Source organism: Vulpes lagopus, chromosome 19 (genome assembly GCF_018345385.1).
Source record: "Vulpes lagopus strain Blue_001 chromosome 19, ASM1834538v1, whole genome shotgun sequence".
Classification (NCBI taxonomy): Eukaryota; Metazoa; Chordata; class Mammalia; order Carnivora; family Canidae; genus Vulpes; species Vulpes lagopus.
In genome coordinates this window covers 28998295-29024865 of record NC_054842.1, presented here as the reverse complement: position 1 = coordinate 29024865, position 26571 = coordinate 28998295, and the positions used below count along the sequence as shown (strand labels likewise).

The 26571-nt window shown below is 39.5% G+C and overlaps 1 protein-coding gene across 11 annotated transcripts in view; it reads right to left on the bottom strand.

Annotated features, from left to right (window-relative positions):
- Positions 1-26571, bottom strand: part of NEK11 (NIMA related kinase 11) — a 237473-nt gene that overhangs the window by 120258 nt on the left and 90644 nt on the right. For 10 of the 11 annotated variants that reach the window (XM_041734124.1, XM_041734130.1, XM_041734128.1 and 7 more), the window contains 6 exons: positions 25948-26097; positions 25775-25853; positions 23345-23430; positions 19831-19950; positions 17172-17265; positions 12092-12206 (listed from right to left, as the gene is read on the bottom strand). In XM_041734124.1, coding sequence (XP_041590058.1) covers positions 12092-12206; positions 17172-17265; positions 19831-19950; positions 23345-23430; positions 25775-25853; positions 25948-26097 — 644 coding nt within the window. The remainder of the gene's footprint in view (positions 1-12091; positions 12207-17171; positions 17266-19830; positions 19951-23344; positions 23431-25774; positions 25854-25947; positions 26098-26571) is intronic. The other variant, XM_041734125.1, reaches the window with a different exon arrangement.

The window sequence follows — 26571 nt, the reverse complement described above, 5'->3', positions numbered from 1 at the left end:
CCTGCTCCACAGATGTCACTAATGACTTAATGATTTCACCTGACCCTTCACCTCTAATGAAATTCTATCCTTTCTCCAGTCTTGTGTAATCCGTTGGTTTGAACACTTCTGATTCATTAATATGATCAACTGGTTTACAGTAAATGCAATTTGTGTCCTTCACTTGTTGGGAGGGAGTTGTTATTAGATAAAGTCTTTCAAGACCTCTGGGGCTTTTGTTTGCCATACATTTAGTCTGAGGCAGCATAATGGCATCTGAGTGCTGGCCCCTGATACAATCTGCAGGTAGGACTATGACCAATACCTGCACTAGTTTTTTTTCCAGTTAGCAGAGAGCTGTCACAGCATGGGGGAGAAACCTCTAGGCTGAAAAAAACATGGGTTTGGGGCGGGGTCTTAGGTCAACAATACCTCTTTTCATCCTTACCTCTGTCCTCCCCTGTTAAAAAGAGTCCTTAATACGTGTTCTCAAGTATTTGAGAATCTTAGCAAGTCAATCCTTCCCTCCCAAGCAAGAAATAGAAAGTGAGGAACACAGAATTTTTTGTGAGTTTGAGTTCTAGAAAGTTGAAATGTAAGATCAATACTTAATAATTGTAGTGATTATTGAAACAGACTTTGCACCAGAATAACCTGTGGAACCTTAAAAAAAAATTAGGTGCACAGATCTCTTTTTCCTGGACCTGCATAAACAAGATTTTTCTGCAATGATGAAATGCTCTAGAAGTATGCTATCCAATACCGTAACCACTAACCACATGTGAATCTTAAGCATTCCACTCCCCTCCCCTCCCCAGTTTTATCACGATATAAATGACATATAACATGATATTAGCCTAAGCACTTGAAATATGACTAACATGACTGAGGAAAACATTTTTAATTTTCTTAAATTCTTATTAATTAAAATTTTAATTCAAATAACCATATGTAGTTTATTGGCTATCAAATTGGACAGCATGATTCTAGACAACTTGTTCTTAGTATGTGCTCCTCAAACCAGCAGCAACAGCATCAAGAAACTTGTTAGAAATGCAAATTCTTGGCATCATCCCAGACCTACTGAATCAGAAGCTTCGGCAGTGGGGCTCCTAGCCAGTGGTATGCTAGTAAACGTTTAACAACTGGCTCTTGAAAAAAGCTCTGATTAGTAGCATTTGCCAATTTCCCTGATGTAAGCACTCAGTCACCATGGCCGATTTCAAGCTACCCACATGCTATCACTGAACACGAGGTTGGAAGGTGTGTACAATAGGGTCTGTGAGGCAACGTGCTCCTACATGCTGCTGAACCCAGCAATCTATGTCTTGTGATTCTGATGTACAGTATTGTTTGAGAACCACTGGCATAGACCCTCTAAAAGTCTAAGATGACAGAAACTATGGTGTTTATATATATATTTTTAATTCCTGTAAGGGCTTCTGATAAGCAGCCCAATAGAAAAGCCCAGACTCAGAACACATACAAGTAAAGTCACCTTGAGGAGTCAGTGGCCAGCTGAGCCTCCTGAGTTTGGGCTATCCTGACTCAGACTATGAAGACCTGCTCACTCCTGAGCATGGACAAGCCTGAGTCTCAGCCTGGAGGGTCACATCCAGCTTGCCTTCCCTTAGAGTTTAGAGTGTTGCCATTCCAAACCTTCTCCCGTCTTGTTAAGATTAATGAGAGCAGCATAGGCATAACCAACTCAAAGGGCAAACCCAAGACGTCAGCAACATTGGCCTTCTTAATCACAATTCCCACTTTTCTTTCCCCCTTAAAAAAAGGATTGAGAGGGGATCCCTGGGTGGCTCAGCGGTTTAGCACCTGCCTTTGGCCCAGGGCACGACGCTGGAGTCCAGGAATCGAGTCCCACGTGGGGCTCCCAGCATGGAGCCTGCTTCTCCCTCCTTCTGTGTCTATGTCTCTGTCTCTCTATCATAAATAAATGAATCTTTAAAAAAAAAAAGGACTGAGAGTTCTTAGGATAACCTAAAATTTGCCTCACTTAATTCTTATTTTAAGAAAATCTTACAGATAGGTATCTTAAGGTACCTGATGGTTGTTTACAGCGTATGGCAGTCAAACAATACTGTCTCGAACAAGCCACTATACCTTTAAGATGAATATAGCCTGTCTACCGGATTTGTGGTAAGAATCAAGTGATTTAATATGCACATAAAATCATATCTGGAATATACTAATTTCATGTGCAGCCCTAAGGGAGGCAAAATAATACATTTGAAATGAGTACAGCTTTTCCCTATCTTAGAAATCTGCTCAGCCTGCTGAAATTTCCTTATATTCTTTATATTCTAACTAAAGGAAAAACTTATATAGAAAGAATTTTCAGAGCAATTTATCTAAAACCAGGAGGTCACTTATACATACAGCCTCCAAGGTAGAGCATAGAACAAATCCTATGTCTCAGAAAAACTTCCTGATTTCATTACAAACCCAGGGCAGAGAGTTCTATTACAATAACTGCATGTATTACCTGAGTATTTCCATTGCAAAAGTCAGAGCTATGCCTACCAAGCTCTGTATTTTAATCTGAATTTGGCCTAAATCCCAAATGAGACTGCAGTGGAAAACTAATGTATATTCTTGCCCTTATTATGTTCCTTAGTACAAAATATATTTACATTTATAATGTATTTAGGGAAAATAGCTGGAAATTTTAGCTGCAAGTTTATGGGCTCAGGATGGCTGGCAAAGGAGCATCTTTTAAAGAACTTTGTCCCAGATTCTACCTCTGGGTATAACAGTGGCATTCCTGACCCAATAGGAGGGCATGTACATCTCTGAGAATTTGGCTTGGGTTTTGCCAGCTGTCTAGGATCTAGGCAGAGAAGATATATATATATTTTGGTGCTAAGCTAATTGGCCCAGATGGGCATAATTAAGACCATAATTTGACAGGAGGAAATAACCAGCCTGAGCGATTTTTTATTTCTCATAAATGCAAAAACTAGAGCAAGTAAAAGTACTGTATTCCAAATCATACTTAATTAATATGGTAAAGGTACTTTTAAGCTATAATCAGAAGGTCTCCTGGGTAGCTAAAAACTGAAATACTATTTATCATCAACTCAGGGATTTTATGTGGAACTTGAGAAAATATTGCAACTTGCTTTGATGTATTTTTTTTTAGTAAGAGACAGTTGTGCACTTTGTTTCATGCACTGTGCAAAGTTCTTTGCTTACCATCTAATTTATTCCTCCCTCGATCCTTGAAAATTGGGTATTATTCCCATTATGCAGATGAGGAAACTGAGGCTTGACAGTTCACACAGCTGACAAATGGCTAGAAGTGGGGAAAAAAGACAAAGTCTGGCTCCAAATTTCTTTCAGGTACACCAGTGGCTTCCAGGCTAGTAGATTTTTTTTTAAGTGTCTATGGATATTCCAGAAGCTTTAATCATTCTTCCTTTATATATTGGAGGTAACTTTACCCTGAGTTAGAGAAAAGTACTGAATTATAGATTTTTTTAAAGATTTTATTTATTTATTCATGAGAGACACACACACACACAGAGAGGCAGAGACACAGGCAGAGGGAAAAGCAGGTTCCATGCAGGGAGCCCAATGCAGAACTCGATTCCAGGTCTCCAGGATCATGCCCTGGGCTGAAGGGAGTCGCTAAACCACTGAGCCACCAGGGATCCCCTAGACTGTTTATTCAAATACTATTTTATTCACCTCAAGAGTATGGAATGACTTGCCTCGGTGGAGGCGTGCAGCATTTATGGAGGGGCATCTGTCAGATGTCCTTCCAAGAACTTGCTGATTAGCTGCAAAGCATGCAGTAAGCTGACAGCCTCCAACTGCAGGTCTGAGGATCTGCTAAGCAGGAAGGGATAGTGAGGCACAGCATTTCTGCCCAATGTAGTATTCTTCTGTGGGCAATCTTTGATCCAGGACTCTCCACTAGGTTGACTGAGGCTGTCTTGGAGCCATAATAAGGTCTGGGGCTCTTCCTACCTATTCCTCCTTTCTTCCTGCTCACATCTCACAGATGCCAGAACTGCATCACAATCTGGAGAGTCTCTTTGCTCACTCTTGATCCCACTCTCATTTTTCTCTCAACAGAAATTACCCTCAAAACATCGCCTACTTTTCTCTCTTAGTGTATGCTTCTCAGAGGATCCAGCCAATAAAACCACTAAAGAGTTATTTTCACATACAGACTTTACCAATCCTGTTATAAGAGTAATCCACCAATCAGCATTTGCTCACACTCTGTCTTATGTAAAGTGTGGTCATGCATTCCATGGGGGAAACTAAGCTGATGCAAACAAAAGAGACAAATGTGTACCTATAACACGGACTATAGACTTCATAAAGCCCCTTTATTCCCACTAAATGTGTACACTTAGCAAATACATGGAGTCTGAGAGGGTTACCTTCTGGTGATATGACTACTTCTATTAAATTAAATACTGTTCTATGGATAGTGCAGAAGAAGAAAACCAATTTTTGCATGGCGGTGGCTTACATTAGAGATTATTTAAATGGAAGGGTATCTATAAGGAAAGAGGCAGTGGCTAGGGGACTCAAAAAGCATGCATGAAGGATTTCTACTCCCATGTCTCTGACACTTCTCCTTTATTTTTCCTCTTTCCAGTATCCATCTGGTAAAATTAGATTACCATCTCCCTCAAGAAGAAAGAGTAAAAATTATAGGTGAACACCAATGCACACAAGTTAGCCTCTCCTGCCAAATTGTTATTCTACTATTTCCCCAACTGAATCCATCTTTGCAAGAAATGTATGCTGCTTTTGACAAAAAGTATTAGTGTTCTTATGGAATTGTTCCACCAATTTAATCATTTATTCAATAAATGTTTACCTAGCACCAACTCAGAGCCAGTCACTGTGCCAGCAGATGGGAATAAAATGAACAAGACAGATATAGTCCATGCTCTGGTTGAGCTTAGAGTTGAACTCAGTCTCTTCAAACTTGAATGCACATACACATCACCAGGATTTTGCATCTTCTGATCCAGTGAGCCTAGGGTGTAGTGTCTAGGGTGTGGTCTGAGATTCTGCATTCCTAACAAGTTCTCAGGATATTAGTGATGACAGTCCTCAGACCATGCTTTGAGGAATGGACTGGCCAATTGGTATTCAGCTGCTGTGCTGTGACACAATTCTATATTGAGAATACTTCTCAGGGGTGCCATCAAACTGGGATCAATGAATATTGTCCATATAATGGGAAACACATACTTTTATCATGATGCCTATTTAGTGGAATTTTGAGTTGTGAGATCAACACTGTAAGAGTATGATTTATTAAGACTAAAAAGTGAAAAGTAAGAGGTATGGAATAACATCAAGATGGCTGGATGCCATTCTGGGAATAGGTAAGAATGAGGCCTCTGAACACACTTGCACAATTGGGGCACTAACCTGCTCTCATCATCAATGACACAGAGCTAATGGGGCTAAGGGAAAAAATTCTTTTAATTTTCCAAAATTTGCTTTTTCTTAACCAGTAATCACTTTCTAGCCCTCTCTAGTATACCACTAAAATTTCTCATCATGAACACTATGTACACACAAAAGTTATCTCCAAAATGTGTAATTTCACAAATAAAAAGAAGCCAGATATATAGCTAGAGTCCATATATTCATAAGCAACCACTTACGTCAACTGTCAATTATTATCTCTTAGGCATGGGGTTGTGAGGAGATGGAAAGTGGAGGGAATAAAAGGAGCTCATTTAGTTCTAAGATGTGTGAAGCCAGGAAAGGCCATGTAGGGTCAAGCTGGAGAGAGGGGTTGGGTTTGTTTGCTTTTCCTATATTCAAAAGAGAAAATGAATCTAGCTATAATAAAAAGGGTAAAGTCACTTTGCTCTCTCTACAACTCCAAATACCCAAGTACAAAATGTAGTGAAAGACTGAAGGCATCTTAAACTCATCTACAAACACGTACTTAGCTGGCTAATCTTCAATAGTTAAGAACTCCCATTAATAGTTTAAAGGAAAAACAACCCCATAATTTAAAGGAGCCATAGCCAGGAGAGAAACCAGGACAGGCCAAGGGGTTAGCAGGAAAGATATGGCTAGGTATGTAGAGTTAGTTCTACTACACATTCCTAAAAATGTGTTCTTACATGTGGATACGAATGCACAGAAATAATGAGTCTATAAAGAACCCTTCCCACAATCTCAGAGCCAAGTCTAACTGGGGAGCTGCAAATGCTGGCAATGTGACAAACATCACTGTCTGCAGACAGCTGTGGGAAAATGGACTTTTTACAAATAAGTCAAATTCATTATAATGCTCACACATAGACATGCTACTATGAAACCTGACAATCACTTTGAACCTTTCTGTAGGTTTCCTATTTTCCTATTTTGAATTTTTTCTAAGCGAGAGAAGTCAGTGGAAAATGTTGTTAGTCATGAATGACAGAAGGTATTAGATACCGCTGCCACAATTCCTTGCCAGAAAGGATTTTTGTTTGTTTGGGAGATGTTATTTCATTGCAAAGAATGAAAGACTCTGACAAGTGAACACAGGGGTTGGCTAATACTGCCATGGCCCTCACTGCCACAAAACAGCCCCTCTGCAAAGATCAGAGAAGACAATTTTAAATTCCTATCACAAATATCTAAATTAAAGCCTGGCCTAAACAAACACCAAAGGAAAATATATCAATCCCTTTAAAAAATTAGCATATGAATCAAAGATGGTTATTTGACTGGAAGCAAACAGTATCCAATATAGCTCTATTAGTTTTCTGTGACAGCTTCACTTTGGGCATCGGAATGATATTCTCTTGATGGTAGGTGCAGGAGCCCTGAGCACAACTGTGAAACTTGTATGAATGGAAAATAATTACATCAGCTAAAGAAAATTCTACTATGGTATGTCCAAAGTGCTGTCTGAAGCTTACATTAATATAAGGCTTTAGTCTATTATACTTCGTAGTCTATCTGACCTTAAAGCCATGATTAATGCTTACTTAATTTTCTGCTTAATTGGTTCATTCCAAACATGACCCATGACAGGCCCAGCAAGGCCATTTAAGCATGCTCTCTGGCCTACCAGCAGCACCTTTAGTTTAATAACTACTGTATAATTAATATTGGGCTAAGGGATGGAGCATAGAATCACATACAGCTTTCACAGGAAAGAAAATTATTTTGAGATGTCCACAGGTGCTAATTTTCTATATGAGTAACTGATGCTCTGGGGGACTGATTTTCCTCTTATTTCCATCATGCCTGTTTAGGCCACAACAGTGAAGTGGCCGGTTGGGCAGGTGTTATTCTGCATCCATTTCAAGTTTTCAAATTGGATACAATCCTTAAGTTTCAGTTAAAGGCACCTACCCAGTTTCTCATGTGGAAGGAACACTTCAATTCTTAAATATGCCTCAATGTGGAGAATCAGCACATTTTTACTCAATATTAGATTCATTTTAATTATCCTCAAGAGCTGAGGAAATTAGAGAGTGGCTGCTGGAGACTTTATTCTTGCGTGTAAATACAAGAGTCAGGTGGAAACATTACCATGCAACACAAATGTAACTCAGTGGAATATGTGACAAATCTGAAATAAAACCACCATCAATTTATATTTATGAATGAAGTCTTTAAGATATCTAAAGCTCTGGAAGTGATGGGACATTTAGGAATATAGAAGTGACCCCCGGCACTTAGTCTTTTTTGAGGACTAATGAGCCAAACAGCTCTACCGGCTTCTCTGGGCTGAGTTTTGGTGTCTGGGCTGTTAGTTCTTGTGCTAGTATGTTTGGGCTGCTTTCAGAGGACACAAGGTCATGTGACACTTGCTGGTATGGGTTCCTGCCACACCAGTGTGCCACCTCCAACTATAAAGCTTGAAGAGAGGAGCTAAGGGATTCCAGTCCCTCATCTTTAATTTTCCTCTGGAGAGAAGACCCCAAAACTGTTAGCTTTCCTTGTGGAAGGCAATATTGCTCAGTTGACACTAGAAGAAAACTCCATGATCACTATCTGGACCAAGGACTTTGTGTCCCAAGTAATACTAGAGATCTTCCTAGTTGACCTTCTACCTCCACCACTTCACCAGTCTCTCTCAGCCATTCGTTAGCTAAAGTACAGACTGAGGCACTACTCTCAATGTTTTTTTTCCCCTTTCTTCTTAACAATGTTCTTTTTATTTACCAAATTTATTGAGGTATAATTGATAGACAATAAAATGCACTCATTTAGAGCAGAGAGTTCAGTATGTTTTGACAAATCTATACATCAAGGTAAACCACCACCATAATCAAGGTATCGACTTTTTCCATCACCACAAAAGGTTCCCTTGTGTCCTTTGAATCAATTCGCAATTTCCAGACCACCACTGGTCTCATTGCTATCACTACAGATAAGTGCTGCTGGTTCTAGAACTTCACAGAAATGCAATTGTTTAATATGAACTCTTTTGTTTGTGGCTTCTTTCACTCAGCACAATATTTTTTATATTCATTCATATTGTTGTGTGTATTGATAGTTTGTTCCTTTTCATTGCCAAGTAGGATTACATTGTATGGATAAACTAGAAGTTCATTTACCCATTCATCTATTGGTTGACACTTGTTTCTAATTTTTGGTACTACGAATAAACTGCTAAGAACATTTGTGTACAGATCTTCTTAGAGACATGTCTTAATTTCTCTTAGGTAATTATCTAGAGGTAGAACTGCAGAATCAGTTGATGTTTTCATTTTAAAAGCTAAAATAATAAGGGACACTTGGGTGGCTCAGTGGTTGACCATCTGCCTTTGTCTCAGGTCATGATCCCAGGATTCTGGGATCAAGTCCTGCTTCAGGCTCCCGGTAGGGAGCCTGCTTCTCCCTCTGCCGATGTCTCTGCCCCATTCTCTATGTTTCTCACTAATAAATAAATCTTTAAAAATAATAAAAATGTATTGTTGTGTAACAGAGTTCAAATCACTTTATTTCCACTTGGACACTTAAAGGGAAGAGATGATACCTTAAGTCACAGAGCAGCTGATAACTACAAAGGGCATGTAGACTTCCTATGGGCAAGCAAAGGACAATCCCTCTGAGGTCAGAGCTTTCTTGGAGCACAGGGAAGGGGCTGAGGAGTCACTCAAGGAGTAGCTAAAAGAGTACTTAAATGATAACTGGTCAGGCTGTGGGTGGGCAGCCAAGGCCTACTTCAGTGAACCCTTAGCACCTGAACAGGTGGATTGAGAGCCATGCTCTGTCTGCACCATGTTCATGAGCCTCAAGCTCTTTCAGCTTTGCAAGAAACCCTATTCTGCAACTCAGTTGGAAGCTGCTGAAAATAAGGCTAAATGCAATGAAATTCCTGGCAGAAATTAATGTGTAAGAAATCATCAGCATTACATATACAGGGGTTAGGTAGGGATAATTTCTTTAATGTTCCAGTTGTGCTTTCTCATTTGAATATAATGGTTATCCATGACTTTGGCTAGATTAAATCAGCTGTAGCCAACGAAATGCATACCAAACGTAAATAACATCTTACTTTGTTTTCTTTCTCTGCAACTAACTCCTCACATCCCAGAGGGAATTTTCCAATTCAACATCAAAGACTGATTACATTTGGTATAAAAGCTTCAAAAAAAAGACTGTGTAATTTTATTTTACATATACATGCTAGATAAAAAATAAACAAATAAAAACTTCCTCTAGGTGCTGAAAGTTTGGAGTCAAATATTCTAAAAAGCAAAGAGAATGGGGAAAATAACCACTGCAAAATTCATCAACAAATTAAAGTTTCATATCCCAAAACTTCACTAGCTATATGATCACTAATAATCTTGTAGTTGCCCATAATTCTAATCAATCACCAACTCAAAGGTTACGTTTTTATTGTTCTAAGTTTCCCTTTTCAATTTAGAGAAATATGAACTAAACGGGAAGGAAAAATAAGGGGAATATTTAACATATTTTACAAGGCATTTGGCTCGACTAAAACCACAATGTGTTTTTTGGATCTGATGGCTTATTATGGGAGACCTAAGTAGTGTTTCCTTATAGCATAAATTTCCAGTTTGGCTAGTAACTCAATATCTGGTCTATCATATTGCAACGTCCATGACAAAAGACAAAGGGGAGACATCAGCATGAGTCTCCTGGTAGTAGGTGCAACGGGTGGTCAGGGCTAGCTTAGGAGTAATTTGACTAATACAGGCCACAAAAATTAGCATAGAGACACACAAAGAAAAGACTCTGCCTTTTGGAAGTCCAATTCATTTGTCTGATTCTGGAGAATTGATTGTTCCTACTCAACACCTTTGGGGAAAATGGAAAGGGTGCTGTCCTATAAAGCAGGCACTTTTGAGTTCTTAAGCAAATTATGTAATGTCTTTGGTTTCTCATGTATGAAATGAGTAGGAAGTACTTTTCCTACTTGAGACCCAGAGGCTGGGCCCAGACTTCTTGATCCTAGACTACCCACTCAATATCCTGTTCTGGGGCTTCCTCTTTATACATAGCGATGGCCCTGCCTTACAGCAAAGCACAAGCCATCCATATCAAGTGCTATCCAATGGCCTCTCCGTTTTATATTTTTGGAAAGGCCTATGGGATATTTCTGTGCTTACAAATTTTACCTTTGGAAAATATTAGTATTGTATAGAAATACCCGAAAAGGATCCAAGATGCAAATCCATCTGATAAACCTATTTGTTTGTCAATAATACCTGTTATCAGATGGCTTCCATCATTTGAAAAGTTGGCAAATGCCAACCTAAAGAGCTTCAGGTGCTAGTTTCCTTACAGGTGAAAGCAGAAGCACAAGTTCTAAAAGATCTGTAAAGAAGACATCAAATGCAAATTTGGGCTGAGATGACCAATCAACCCAAACTTCACTACCTTCTCTCTCAGTTTGGAAGGAGAACTACTGCCCAAGAGAGTTGTTACACCATTGTGTAGCCATGAGGATGCACCTCAAAGACCTCCCACTATAAGGAGCATAATTGGCCAAGGGTCCTAAGGCTGTGTTCTGAAATCTATCCCTGCATTCTCTCAGAGGCCACTACCATTGCTAAAGTGCAGCAGGGAAACTAAGGCAAGCCCCTGATGGCTGACTTTGCTTAAAGACTTCCTGATGTCTTGGTTGCCTCTGTTTGCCGGGCAGACTAGTACACATCCACCAAACCTGTCTTTTCATTTGTAACATGACTTAAATCATGGGTTGATGATTCTCTCAGCCTTTTCCAGCTCCTTTCCTAATGCCTTTCATGCAGACATTTTCCCTAATATCCTTGCACTTTTACACCCATCTTGACAACTGCTTCTTGGAGGGCAGTCTAATATATCATTCATTCATTCATTCATTCATTCATCCAAGAAATATTTATTGAGTGCCAGAAAATATTCCTGGCACTTTGTCCTGGGCACTGGGGAGGGTGGTACAAGACTGAGATGGCCCCCATGGTCATAACCCTCCCTCCTAGGGTAATAAACTGTTTCCCTTTCTTTGGCTCTTATTATGTGTTGGGCACTGAGATAAGAGCACGTCATATGCCCACTCTCATTTGCTTTTCACAGCAACCCTTAAAGGAGGTATTATTCTTATTCCATAGATAAGAAAACTGAAATCTACAAAGCTGCCAGGGGCTTCCCTGACGGGGACAGCTTTTGACTCCAAAATTCATGTTTTTAATATTAAACTATGCTATCTCTCTCCTATTTGGGTAACAGCTCTGAACACTTTTCTTCTGGCAAGGATTGCACATCCATATAGTTGATTTTCCAAACTGGACTTCATTTGTTCACTTTTATAAAGGCCAGGGAAATCACTAATAGAAGGAGGAAACAGTATTTCAGAGCATTCATAGTCCTACACCATTACAATGTCCGTTAATAATAATATTGTTTAACTCATGCAAAAGTTTCTCACTTGGTGTGAATTTCCAACTGATTTTCATCTATTACAAAGATAGAAGAGGACAGACAGTCCTTTGGCTTCTCTGCTTTTTATCCTGGTCCCAGCTCACCTCTGGCAAACTGATGAAAGGTGGTCACATACATCCAAGGCTTTTCTCAGAGGCCAGCCAAGCCTACCAGACGGTCAGCCACACCAACCCATGTGCCAACCCTTCTGAATACTGATGTAAACTCATACCATGATCTCCAAGGTCAGTTAAGGTGTCTTCTATACTTGATTCAAGTGGGTCAAGGTCCAAGGAAGGAATGGGCTGAGATTCAGGTAGGTTCTCTGAAGTCAGGTCATCAAATTCCTTATGGAAGGTAATTAACAGTTCATGAGAAGTTGATAGAAGGAAACAGCATTACCACAAATGAAACAATATTGTTTAGAAAACTATGTAGAAATAAATCCTCTCCTTTAAACAGGATTCCACTTTCAAATTTCAGAAAGGCAGGTTGGGATAAGAGAAGCAGCCTTGAACCAACTCAACAGGTGACCTTGACCTTCCATGGCATCTGTTTCAGAGCCATGACTAGGATGAGGCAGGAGGAATGCCCAGGTACACAACTGAAGGAAGTACTCACTTTCTGGCTCATGCAAGAGCAGTCATGATCAGCAGCGAAGAACAAATACTACCTACAATTCTGCATCAAGGGTACCACATCCATCTCCCCCTAGTTCAGCCCTGCTCAGGTTCCTCATCTCAGAAGTAGAGCTGTTTGGCTTGGATGACTTCCAAGTTCTCATCTAGCTTTAACAGTGCTATGATTCTGTAATCTGTAAACCAGTTTCCTAAAGAAAGAGATCTAAGAGGCCACATGAAAGAATTCACATTTCAAAAAAAAAGTAAAATTTCTCAAATATATCAGTAGGTATTTCAATAGATTATTTTGCTTCCCCCCCCCCCCCCGGATTTGTGTGTGTGTGTGTGTGTGTGTGTGTGTGTATGTGTGTTTGCAACCTAGAGCTAATGGTGAACTGACCTATTTTCCTTGATAAGTGGCTTTCATGGAGAACTACTCCAAGAGAGTCTTCTTATTAAAAACAGAAGGGAAAGCTCAAACTAATCTTAATGAATAAAACAAAGCCATGGTACAGCATTTGAGAAAATACTGTCATCAAATATTTTTAAGAAGTCCAGTGTTTGTACTGTATGATTGCTGTAGGAGGTGAAATTGATTTCAAATTTCAAAGGATCACTGATAGCACACAGGCAACTTTAAGAACAAAGAACAAAGATTGCATGAAATGTGTTTTCACTTCTACTTCAGAAATTATTGGAAAATAAGTATTTGGACCCTCAATTGACTTTGATTAGCTGAGGTTCTCTTTGAAGAGAAGAGATAGAATTGTTATAATTGCTTCTATTAGAAAGGACTTGCTCTGATCTTTGATCTCCTTTACTATTTCATATATGGAGAACTGATGTGTTACACACTTCTCACAGAAACCCAGTTTTGGCATCATCACAACTGTGTGTGTCACAGGATAAAAGAAAGACCAGGCTTATTTTGTATATTATGGAATCTAGTTGTTTTAAAGCTACCATCCTTTAAAGAAATGGTGCCTATGATTCCATGTCCAACTACGCTTCCAGATTTCAAAGCTCAAATTCAGCCAAGCAGAAAATACATGCCAAAATAAAAGGTCCTGTTAGTTAGGGTCTGGGAAACAAAACAAGCCATTCTCCTAAGTGCCTCAAAGAATTTTTGACATGTTTAAGAAATAGCAGAGCCTATTTTCTCCCCTAACTCGGATTTTATCTCATACCACTGCTTTTGATAACATAAAGCACTTCATATCAGCTGACAAGAGAGAGAGAGGACAGAGAAGAGAGCCCCAGTGAAATTGGGAAGAATTTAAATCATAAATATGTGTATGGGCAGAGACAGGAGCATTTTCCTCTTTCTTCCTTTTCTCCTTATCACGTTTTTCTTTAGCTTCTTGCATCTGATTAATCCAATTTCTTTCTTACATTTTATTTCCTCTTTTCCAGCTCACTGATGCCTTCCCTTGAGATATTTAAAACCCTTCAGTCCCTCTGCAAAGTATTTAGCTTCCCATTTTCTCTCTCTTTTGTTCTTTGAATATCATTAAACCTGCCTCACTCTGTGCCTGTGAATATGCTTAACCGCCTCTCTTTCCTGCCTAGCCTCCTCTCTTCATCCTCCTCCTGGGGTGAACAAGAAAGCCCCAGGTCACTTTTCCTTTACTTCTGTTCCCATTAAATGCTTTTTTCCTAAAGAGTCTATAAGAAAGTCTGTTAATCTGTAGCTTTTCCTGGTCTTCCTTCATGTGAAGGTGAAATGGCTTTCAAGAGCCTCACTTTCTGTCCATTATTAATCAGTGTGGTCCTGGATGAGCAGCATCAGAATCACCAGGAGCTTTTTAAAAATTCAGCATCCCAAGCCCCACCCCAGACAAACCAAATCAGAATCTGCCTTTTAACAAAAACAATAGGTGATTTGGGTGAATTTTGAAATTTGAGAAGCATTGCTATAAGCCATAAGAATTTAGAGAAGAGCCAGTCAGATTGTGGACTTGTGAGGCCAAAAAGGATTTTCCTAAAGAGAAAGTGACATTTGAAAGTAAGAAGGGGGATCCCTGGGTGGCGCAGCGGTTTGGCGCCTGCCTTTGGCCCAGGGCCCGATCCTGGAGACCCGGGATCGAATCCCACATCAGGCTTCCGGTGCATGGAGCCTGCTTCTCCCTCCGCCTGTGTCTCTGCCTCTCTCTCTCTCTCTGTGACTATCATAAATAAATAAAAATTAAAAAAAAATTAAAAAAAATGAAAGTGAGAAGGTTGGATGCTAATGAGGGGTGAGATGGAAAGGCTGATATAATTGCATAAAACAGGGCAAGATACCTGGGGGGTTAGGGAAGTGCCGAGCAACCCAGTCTGCAAGACTGAACCAGCTAGAAGACCCAAGCATCTGCTGGAGCATTTCCTGCCCCCATCAATATGCAAACTTAAGAAATGTACTTCTGGAAATCTCAGGGCCAAAGATGTTGGCAATACTAAATCAAAGATCAAAGGATGAGCCAACATCTCTGGACAAAATAGCATTAGGCACTTTCCCTCTTGTTGCTCCCTTTGCTCCTTGCTGATGGAAAGGGAATGGAATTGAGAATAACTACATAGACACCAGGAAGTTGTGAATTGGGACTTCATGAAATCTTTATGAAATCCTCACTTTCTTCAACTGAATTGAGCCAAGATCTCCACTATCCTGTGGGATTATCCCATGTTCTGAGGGATAATATATAGTTAATAAAATCTCCCGAGATCCTGCCTGCCATTATGGTTTCAGTTCTATCTTAAAGTTACTGCAGGATCCCCAAGGACCCTGGTTTAAAAGAGGACAGGATCACTTAGAGAGTAGTTGTTTAACACTGACAGCAATCACATCAGAAATGAAAAAGAACACATAAATTATTACTTTGAAAGGTCAATGAAGGAAAGCAAAAATGTCAAGTAAATTATCAGACATTGAAATGTAAAATCATATTTGAAACTACATTTTTATTTGCTATACAGCAACTTCAAGAATAAAGTTATTTAGGTCTTATAAAACAAAATATTACCACATCTGTATTTCTCAAATTCTAATCTCTGAGTATAACATCCTTAGAAGCAGGGATCCCTGAATCTTCCAGAAAAAATGTCCCAGTTTCTATTAGATGATTCAACAAGTAGTTTTACATATATTGACAAACAGAATTTCTATCATCATGCCAGATTCCTTCTAAGGATCTGTGGAAATGTGCAGTTCTCAGTCCTGTGTGGAAGAAAGCCAACAGATCGAGGGCAGGTGACCCACCTCCACAAGTTATCATTTCAGGGCATAAAAAAAGTGGGGAGCTGTCAATGAGCACTCAGTACTTGGTAGGGGATCAGGTCTGCCATGCACTGATAACATCAAGACCCTTCTCCAAGTAGGGATCCAACATTGCTCCTGACCCCATCCTCTTCAGCCAGCAATTTTGCCATTCACTAGGTTCCATGAGTGGGAACGATACTATCTTCCATGTCTCTGGGACCCACAAGAGATTCCACAGCTGGCTTCATTTAATGGAGTATGAAACAAATAGAGGGGGCAAGTGGAATTGAGCGCATGTCATCAATGTCCCCATATTATCTGCTAAAGGGTCCAAGAGATACTCTTAAGGTTATAGAAGGCTGGACACTCCCCCCCCCCCCCATCTGTTCCAGCTTGGAGTTTTCAGAAATCGATAATACCCACAACCATTAAGTAAATGAGAAAGGTGGATTACCTCTCAAATGGAGGCAGAAAACAAGTGATCCTAAACTCTGCCTGGCTGAGAGTGCACTTTGCTGGGGGCTCCTGCAATGTCCCAGGGTTTGGAGCACTCTGATCACTGAACTACAGGAAAATGAGCGCCCCCAGACTTCAGAGATCATCTCCAAAGCCTTAGGGGAGCTTGGTTCTTCCTGCTAAAGAAAAAGAATCTCCCTCAGATGCAGAGATCTCCAATGAAGGAACAACCAGAATTTGAGCCATAAAGTTCTCTATAAAAATGACTCCCTCCCATGTTGCTTTTATAAGAAGAGCTAGGAAGTTGGGGTTGATGTCTATTGTCCAAATATGAGCCTGAAGAAAAACTTCCTTAAGTATCATTGCCTACACCAAGGCCCATGAAGATGTTTTTAACCATTAGAGAAAATGGTATTTGCTATTCAGGGGCTTGGGATGCTGAGGACATGATTCAGGGTCCATTTCATGTGACTCTGCAACCCTATTTATTATTGGACATCTAAGGTAATTATTCAAAGTTCAAAAGGGACTATTAACACAATGCATAATGACATAGATGGGAGACAGAAAATTAAAAGGGAAGAAAAAATAATACAGAAAGAGAACAATGGAATAAAGAGGTAAAGCAAAAACAGCACAGCTGAAATTCAAAATTAGATATACATACATTTGCTCTACAAAGTCATAATTTTATTCACCAATTGTTCATTCCATGCTGATTGAGTTTTCTTGTATGCAGTATGCACTTGGATGTTTTTGGAGGAATCTATTGATCCATTTTTAAGTACAGCTGCTCTGAATTAGTGTCATCACTAACCATCAGCCTATATGCTAAAATGAACCCCAGTACCTCCCACCCTGAATTGGGCAAAGTTGGTCTGGATGCTTTTTTTCTTCCCCCTCTGTCCCTTCTCCTACCTGACTGGCCACATCAGTGTGATGAATCTGAAGCAATTAAAGAAAGGTTTGATGTAACATTAAAACAAGAGAGCACTTACATGGAGTACATCAACAGTCAGCTGCCCGTAGTTCCGAGATCTCAACTCTTGCAATCGTTTGTTATTTTCTTCATATTTTTCTTCTGCAAGCTTTCTGCAAATTTAAAGTGAACATAGAAAAACTGCTGCATTTTGCTAAAGCCACATCTAAATTATGCAGGTAAAGTGAGATCTCTGTTTCAACAGGTAGAGTGGGGTGTTGAGAAACCAGATCAACGGGTCTCTCCCTCATCAAGGTAAATGAAGTGTAGCACCACTTGGTACTCTTTTAAAGCACACATGATGATGCTCTGTCTGCTCCTTATCTATCCTTAGAACTCCTAAAATGCATCGCTAAAATTCAAACTTAGATATACACACATTTGCCATATGGCAACTTCAAGAATAAAGTTATTTAGGTTTTATAAAACAAAATATTAGCATGTCTCTACTCTCAATTTCTAATTTCTGGGGATAACATTTCTTAGAAGCAGGGGTCTCTGAACATTCCAGAAGAAAAGGCCTAGTTTCTAGAAACTAGGGGTTCACACATATTAAGAACACAGAATTCTTCTCATGTTCAGATTCCTCTTGAGGATCCATGGGAATCTGAGGGCAAAAAAAAGCAGTATGGACCCCTGCATATTCTCTGTGATTGTGGGGTGGGGGGTGGCCCTGACACCCAGGCAGTGCCCAACAGGAACTAATAACTCGATTACTGTTCTCAGGATGAATAAACCCACAAACAAGGAGAAGAGAGCTAGATTTCCAAGAATTTATGGAAAGAATTTGAGAGCCACTGTGAAAGGGAACTTTTCTCCAACACATTTTTTCCATCTAATATAGAAAAGGTAAAAGTAATAGACTTAAACTGGAGGAAAATCTGAGTTCTCATGATTACTTGTGTGCTAATTTAGATTTAGATATTTTTGAAAAGTCACTGAATATCCTTAGAGTCAAATCTTGTTTCTAAAGAGGGTACAGGGATCCCTGGGTGGCGCAGTGGTTTGGCGCCTGCCTTTGGCCCAGGGCGCGATCCTGGAGACCCGGGATCAAATCCCACATCGGGCTCCCGGTGCATGGAGCCTGCTTCTCCCTCTGCCTGTGTCTCTGCCTCTCTCTCTCTCTGTGACTATCATAAATAAATAAAAATTAAAAAAAAATAAAAATAAAAAGATAAAGTGGGTACATTATATCCTTCCTGACAATAGAGTTGTTTTCTAGCTAAAACACATGACTGTGCTCGAATTCTAGAAATAATGATCAAAAACAATGCAATTCAACCATAAAACTAATAGTAAACTTTATCTAAAATCATTGCCTTTAAATAAAAAACATTGAATATCATGTGGAAGGTCTATGACTTTGTGTATTAAAGTGTATTAAAAACCATTTTAATCTGAAATATAATTTGTAATGTGCATGTAAGTTATTAAATTGCCTTTTTGATATGTTCCTGTCAGAGATTTAACTTTCCTTTCACCCTCAAACAATGACATGAGTCATGGTACCCCAGAAATACTGCCATTCCTGAGGCCTTAGAAATAGATCTGGGAGTGTTAGTTAATACAATGGCTCAAGCAATTTATGTAAATATGTTTTCTCAGTAAAACCCACACCCAGTGGTGCAGTGGTTTGCAGAAACCAGCTTGTACTGGTTCCCAAGTGCAGATTGTGTACATATCTTCCAACTGAACATTCGATGATACCAGATACCACACTGGTACCTTGAAATTGGCTGTTGCGGGAGTATTTACACCCTTCCAGCCCCACACCCCCAGAGGTGGTTGTTAAACATTTACCAGCACATGACTGCCCATGGTGCACTTTGACAGAAATAGTTTTCCACATTGATTACAGAAGGCATGTGTTAAGGGGAAAGAAGTAGTCTCACAGATTCTTACTTGGTTCCTCATAATATGCACTACAAGTATAAGAATACTTCCAAATCCTTTTTCAGATATGTTAGCAAGGTCACAAAATGAACAGATTGAGTTTCAGGTCTTTTCTGTCTCTCTACCTCTTAGTTGGGGCTTCTAAGCTACAAAATAGTTGGCAGAGAAAGAAGAAAAATTAGGACATTGGATAACCTACCAACTGAAAAATTTGTCTTTGAGAAACTGGGAGTCTAGGGCTCTTTGGAATCTCCCCTTTTCATGTAAATACTTTACTAGTGATGTTGACCACCAGCAGGGTTGCCCTGATCATAGATTTTTCAAAGGGCTTCACCTGACAGAGCAGAGCTACTTCCAATCTGTCTTCTAAAGCCAACAATTTCCTGCCAGTACATTCTTCCCCCTATAGACCAGCTAGACCTCCTGGCAGAGGGGGTACAGCAAACATCTTCACCCTCTCGCCGGGGTATGTACTGGAGGCATCAGCAGCAACGAGGCTTCATTTGGAGGCTGACTCTATTTTCATCACTAATAAGCTCCCTGACATTCAATCTCTCTTTGCACACAAGACTGAAAGCCTGACATTAATCGTGGCTGGCATCCAATAACCACCTATGGCTAAAAGCCCATCTTTCGAGGGGACGAATAAGTGAAGAAACAAAGAAATATAAAATGCATATGTGCATTTTGCTTTCTTGTTTTTGCTTTTGCTTTTCTTCAGTCAATTCCTTCGGAGCCCTGGGAAGTGGCCAGAGAGCAAGGTACCCTGAGGAAAGGCAGCTTACTTCAACTTCCTGGCCTTCTCATCAGCTGCCTGGAGCTTCCTCAGCCGCATCCTTTCTCTCGGTGTCATTTTCTGCACTTCAGACAGCGCCCGCAGAGTCTGCAGGTGGATCTTTTTCTGCCTATAAATAATAAAGATCCCCGCATGCAACTCATCCCAAATATGCTCACAAAAATTAAACAAATATTTTACAGAAGTATCATTACACTACTGAGAAGGGGAAAGCATCTCGAGACAGGCCAGGCAAAAACTAATAAACTCAGGGTAGGTAATGAGCCAACCAGGACTGTGGTTAATTGGTAATATTTTTCAAATTAGACTTGCTTAAAAGCAAATTATGTACTTTCCAAATTTCTGCTCATTTCTTATGGCCTATGACTGATTGTCATTAGGTACGACAAATTAGGATCTTGGCCATCAAGGAGTAAATGGACTAGCGGACTAATTCAACCCTGTGGATAGGATTTAATCTCTGGAATTAGGCAGGGTTTGAATCTCATCTCTACCACTCATTAGCTCTGTAGCCTCCGGCAAGTTACTGAACTTCTCTGAACCCCAGTTTTTTTCATCTGTGAAGAATAGGGTGTGGTGAGCATTACATGAAACAATGTTTATACAGTGTCTGACACATAAGAGTATTCCAAATGAGGGGGCACCTGCATGGTTCAGTCACTTAAGTGTCTGCCTTCAGCTGGGGATTGTAGTCCCAGGGTCCTGGGATTGAGCCCTGCATCTGGCTCCCTGCTTGGTGGGGAACCTGCTTTTCCCTCTTCCTCTGCTGTTCTCCCTGCTTGTGCTTTCTCTCTTTCTCTCTCTCTGTCAAATAAATAAGATCTTTAAAAAAAGAAGTACCCCAAATGGTAGTATTGTATTAGTTAAATTTTGTTGAACATGTTATATATTCTATGCTTACCAGTAGGTAAGCGTGGCACAGTGGTTATCACGAAACTAATAACATTCTCTGGGTTCAAAGCCTAGCTCCCAGGTTACATGTATATGCCCTTGGGCAAGTTATTTAACCAATGATCATTAAAATAATAATAATAATACCTAATTCATAGGGTTTCTGTGAGCTTAAATGAGTTAATTTAAAGTGCTTATAACAGAGCCAAGCACTCCACAAAATGTTATTCAAAATTATTACTTTAGAGCCTCCTTCTTCTGTTAAAGAAATGTGCTTATGTTACTCATGCACTAAAAGGTCTGCTACCATGTTCTCAATGACATTTGCTTCTGTGCCTGACTTAGTCAGGGCCCAATACTGTGGAATGTCTTTTGCACTCAGCTCCCTCCTTACAAAACACTAGAAGTCTCTATTTCATGTATTCCCACTCTACTCTTTATTATTTTGTAATAATTGTGTAATTGTAATGACCATTTGTAGGCAGCTCTCATCCCTCTGGAACATAGTCTGGAGCCTCTAGGGAATGCACGATTTTCTGGAATATACATCCCTTATTTTGTAAGATTAAATAGAGCTCCTTAAAACATAGCCAAAGTTCATGAACAAAAAAACAGTGACAAAAAAAAAAAAACAGTGACAATTTGAAGTCAATATTTCGCCAACAAGCACATGAGAAAATGCTCCGCATCACTTGCCATCAGGGAAATACAAGTCAAAACCACAATGAGATACCACCTCATACCAGTGAGAATGGGGAAAAATAACAAGACAGGAAACCACAAATGTTGGAGAGGATGTGGAGAAAGGGGAACCCTCCTGCACTGTTGGTGGGAATGTGAACTGGTGCAGCCACTCTGGAAAACTGCGTGGAGGTTCCTCAAAGAGTTAAAAATAGAGCTCCCCTATGATCCAGCAATTGCACTGTTGGGGATTTACCCCAAAGATACAGATGCAATGAAACGCCGGGACACCTGCACCCCGATGTTTATAGCAGTGATGTCCACAATAGCCAAACTGTGGAAGGAGCCTTGGTGTCCATTGAAAGATGAATGGATTCCATATATACAATGGAATATTACTCAGCCATTAGAAACGATGAATACCCACCATTTGCTTCGACGTGGGTGGAACTGGATGGTATTATGCTGAGTGAAGTAAATCAATGGGAGAAGGACAATCATTAAATGGTTTCACTCATATGGGGAATATTTATATGTGAAATGTGAAATATTTATATGTGAAATATTAAATGTGAAAGGGATTATAGGAGAAAGGAGAGAAAATGAGTGGGAAAAATCAGAGAGGGTGACAAAACATGAGAGACTCCTAACTCTGGGAAACAAGCAAGGGGTAGTAGAAGGTGAGGTGGGCAGGGGGAAGGGGTGACAGGCACTGGGGGGGGCACTTGACGGGATGAGCACTGGGTGTCATACTATATGTTGGCAAATCGAACTCCAATAAAAAAAATATATAAAAAAGAAATCAATATTTCATAATGTGAAAGACCCTACAAATGATCAGACTCTGGCACACTTTAATTGTAAGCACGGCCAGGTAGACAGTTTTGTAACTGCAGCTCAAAAATGACAGCTGAAATTAGCCTATTTTACTCCTCTCGCATCTCAGTTTAAAATAAAACAAAATAAGAATTCCAGACATTCTTGCAAGAATAATTAGCAACCTAAGGAAATTAGGTTAAAAGAGCACGCCTATAATGTTAGTTCCCAGGTGTATTTTAACTGGAGATCATGTGTTAAACGAAGACTGAGTATCTTTGATGAACCAGTTTCCTCAGTTTAAATGTGAAATTGGAAAACAAACATAGAGCAGTTGAGAAACCACTGGACTGAGTGTCAGAGAAGCGTGTTTGTGTTATTTGGCCTTGAAGATTAAGCGAACGCGGGCTACTCTTTTTCACCTATTGCCTTGCACAGCTCTGGGGAGGTACTGCCCTTCTCACGGGGTACTCACAAAATCAAGTAGAGAGTTCTTCAGCAAAATTATAGATTTGGTCTGTATACAACCCCTTAAGTGGTACAGTCCACCACCTGCACAGCCATCCCTGGCTGTTCTGAAGTAACCTAGTATTCTAGGCTCTTGTATATTATAGCACAGGAATTTTGAAGGAGGTAGGAGAGAGAAGTTATGTCAAGAAATAATTCTGTTTGTGAAAATGACATTCTGTAGTTCATACGTATATCTCAAGGAAGTAAATTTTGGCTTGTTTTCAATTGCCCTAGGACTTCACAATGTTGTCTTCTCAATAGGCACTCTGCCAGTTTCTGTTAAACAAACAACACGTGAAAACCATTTATGCTTAATATGGAAGGTTTGTTATCATAAATATCACTAAATGTTTGAGATATTAATTTCACAAGGCTACTGCAGAGTTACCCTGCAGATCTAGAAGCTGTGCAGTGGTTTAAAACTTTCATAATTTCAATTTGCTACCACCTGGGGCAAAAGGGCTTTGGATCACCAATTTCTTGGCAAGACTTAAGTGAATTCTAGGACACTCCATGCAATCAACTTGGCACTAATAGATTTTCAAAGACAAATGCATTTAACATTTATGCTCAATGGGCTTTTTAAAAACAAAGCAATTACTTACATGGCATTAATTATCTGTGCAGCTTCCTTCTGACAATTCAAATTCTTGTTTTCCAGAGTCATTTCCGAGTATCTACACATCAGGTGCTGAAAAAAAAAAAAGAAAAACCCTGACACACTTTAAATACTTCTCTTCAGGGATGAAAGGGCATAACAATTACCAGGTGCCTTTTCTGATGTGCAGTATTATTGACCATGCCTGGGAGCTTGAAAACAAACCCACTGGTAACTATTTTTCCTTCTATAAAGGGTTATAAAAAACTGCATGGTAGCTTATGCAGCAAGGTCAGGCTCCTGCCTGCCTCTCCAACTTCAGCTGGCACTCACTTCCTGTTCTCTCACTCCCTGCTATCCACCACAGGCAGGCCCCCCCCTCAGCTCCACGAACAAACAAGCTCTCCCCAGCCTCTGCCAGTACTGGGCAGTGTTCCCATTCCCAGGGCCAGGACTAGGATGGGACAAATGAGGCACCCCCCCTCCTCAGGTGCAAACTGAAGGGGCCTCAAAAAACCCAGTAACCAAGAAAAGCCATATTTTAATGTAATATTATAAAAAAAAAAACAAAATTAATACCAAAAAGTCATGGAGAATACAATAGCAAATGTTTAAATCTTGTCATTTGCACCAACATGGATGGATCTAGAGAGTATAATGCTAAGTGAAGTAAGTCTGGAAAAGACAAATACCATATGATGTCACTCATATGTGGTATTTAAGAAACAGAGCAAATGGTCAAATGAAAAAAGAGACAAACAAAAAAAAAAAACCAGACTCTCAGTATAGAGAACTGGTGGTTGCCAGGCAGGTGGAGGCATGGGCAAAACGGGGGAAGGAATTCAGAGTACACTTATCATGATGAGCACTGAGTAATGCAGAGAATTGGTGAATCACCATATTTTGTACATCCAAAACGATCTCGTTAGCTGTATGTTAATTATACTGGAATTAAAAAAAGAAAATAAATAAATAAAAGACAGGAAAAAAAACAAAGATAGGAGCCAACCTCTCAGCCAACCCTGAACCTGCACCATTCTACCTCACTGCCATCACCTTAATTCTAGCCCTGTTGGATGTTGCCTGCAAATTTTTGATATTTTGTTACCATGGATTTTTAGCATTAATTTGGATTTTTTTAAAACATTGCAGTAAAATGTTATTCATCCTGATTACTGGGTTTTTGGTGTCCTCTTTAATTTTGCCCCAGGGTAAATGCCTCACTTGCTTTACCCTAGTCCCAGCAGATTTCCTTGGATTCCTTTTACCTTTTTTTTCCCCCATAGCTCACAGCCCCCCATCAGTGTGTGTGTGTGTGTGTTTTCAGTGTGGTTTTTGATCCCACAGTTAGCACCTAAGCCTTTTTCAGAGGTCTGCCCTTAGGCTAGTGGAACTGGCTTTGCATAGGAAAGCTATACATTAGGAAGAACACAGATTTTCGGGAACCCTCCCCTCTATATCTCCGTCTAGAAACATAAGCTGACTTGGGGCTTTGTCCCACTTAATTCCTTGTGATTCCAACCCTCTCTCAGGCTCTTTACATGTCTGGCTGCTTCTCACCATCTCACTGGTAGAGACATATCACCTACTCTTTCTTTGATGATCAGAGCCATTCTCTTCCCTTATTTTACAGCATCCTGTGTGCTTTCTTTCCAGTGCTTCTGATAATGTATAATTACTTTTTCTTAGGCCCTGGGCAAAAAGACAGGAGCCATAGCAGTTCCTTTCCTTCCAGCACCTCCAGTATTAGCCCTCGGCTGATGGATGCACCTCAAGTCAGCATCCTTGTTTCTTGCCAACTTAGAACCAGATGCAGATGAAAAGGTGTGCGCATCTTTGAAGGTAAATGACTACTTTGTGGGTCCACTTAAAACTAGTCATAAAATTAAAGGAAATTTGCCTGAGGTATTTGTGAAAGCCTAAAGCAAACAAACAAACAAAACCTCCAAGAGGGTACCTTTGCTTTTTTCTTACCATCAGAGGTAGATTCTTTGCATTAAACGTTTTAATCTACAAGGAAAGCAAACTCACCTAATTAATAAAAAGTATGACTAAGATATATAATAAAGGAGTGGAATAACAAAGGCTCATTGAAAACTCCAGATTTTAGTATTATTAGTAGTACATTCTTGTCCTAACAGGGATATACTCACAAAGTATTGAGGTAAGATTTGTAAACCAAGAGTTCTAAGGGTGGATGTTGAATTCAGGGAGAAAATTACAACCCTAACTTCTCATATTTGGGGCTCCAGGGAACTTCACACACTTTCTTTTGCAAAAGAAATCATCTAATAATTTCCCTCAACTTTTAAAAAAAATCTTGTTTCTCCTTTCTGATTGACTCTTAATGCGTCTTATTCCCACAACATATCTTCAAGTCCTTGAATGTATATAAATCCTAATATATGTTTCCCAGTATCCCTTTCATTTTAAATACCTGTAGTTGTTCATCAATGTAAGGGATTTTTAAAATTTCTATGGCAGATGGTCTTAGCGAAGGACTCTTGCTCAACATGCTGTAATGTATTAAGAAGAAAATTATTTTTCAAATGAACTATAATATAAGTACAATTTAAAATTGCTTCTGTGGCAATATATTTATTTCCATACCATTCCATGATGGCATTCAATTCTCTTGGATATCTCTTGGGGAGAGAAGGTGTGTCACCTTCAACAATTTTTAAAACAATGGACAAGAAATTGGATCCAGTGAATGCATGATTCATGCAGCACATCTCATATAAAATGCATGCCAGAGACCTAAAGACAAAGTCAAAGAATTTAAACGAGAAATAAATATCCTATTTTAAATTTGATCACCATACAAACCTCAGATGTGTCATGGAATTGATTATGAGACACTAACATACTCTTTGGTTGTTTGTTTAAAAGCTTCAGTTTCATATTTTCTTTTCCATTTAAATACATGTTTAAAAAATAAAGAGGGAAAAATGAAAAAACAAACAACCCTACAAAATATAAGTCTGAATGACCACTTTTTGTCAGAGGAGAACAACAATAACAACAATAAAACCAACAGGAGTATGTCTGCACATAGTAGGGCAAATAAACATTTGATCAATGTAGTAAGAAATCTCTATGAAGGAAAAATAAACACAGCTAAGTATTTTTCTAAGGTAGTTTTGTTGATATTACATATGCAAAATCAAATTTTAATTTATCAGCCTAACCTTCCCTCAAATGTGTATCCAAGCATTTTGAAAAGGAAACAGG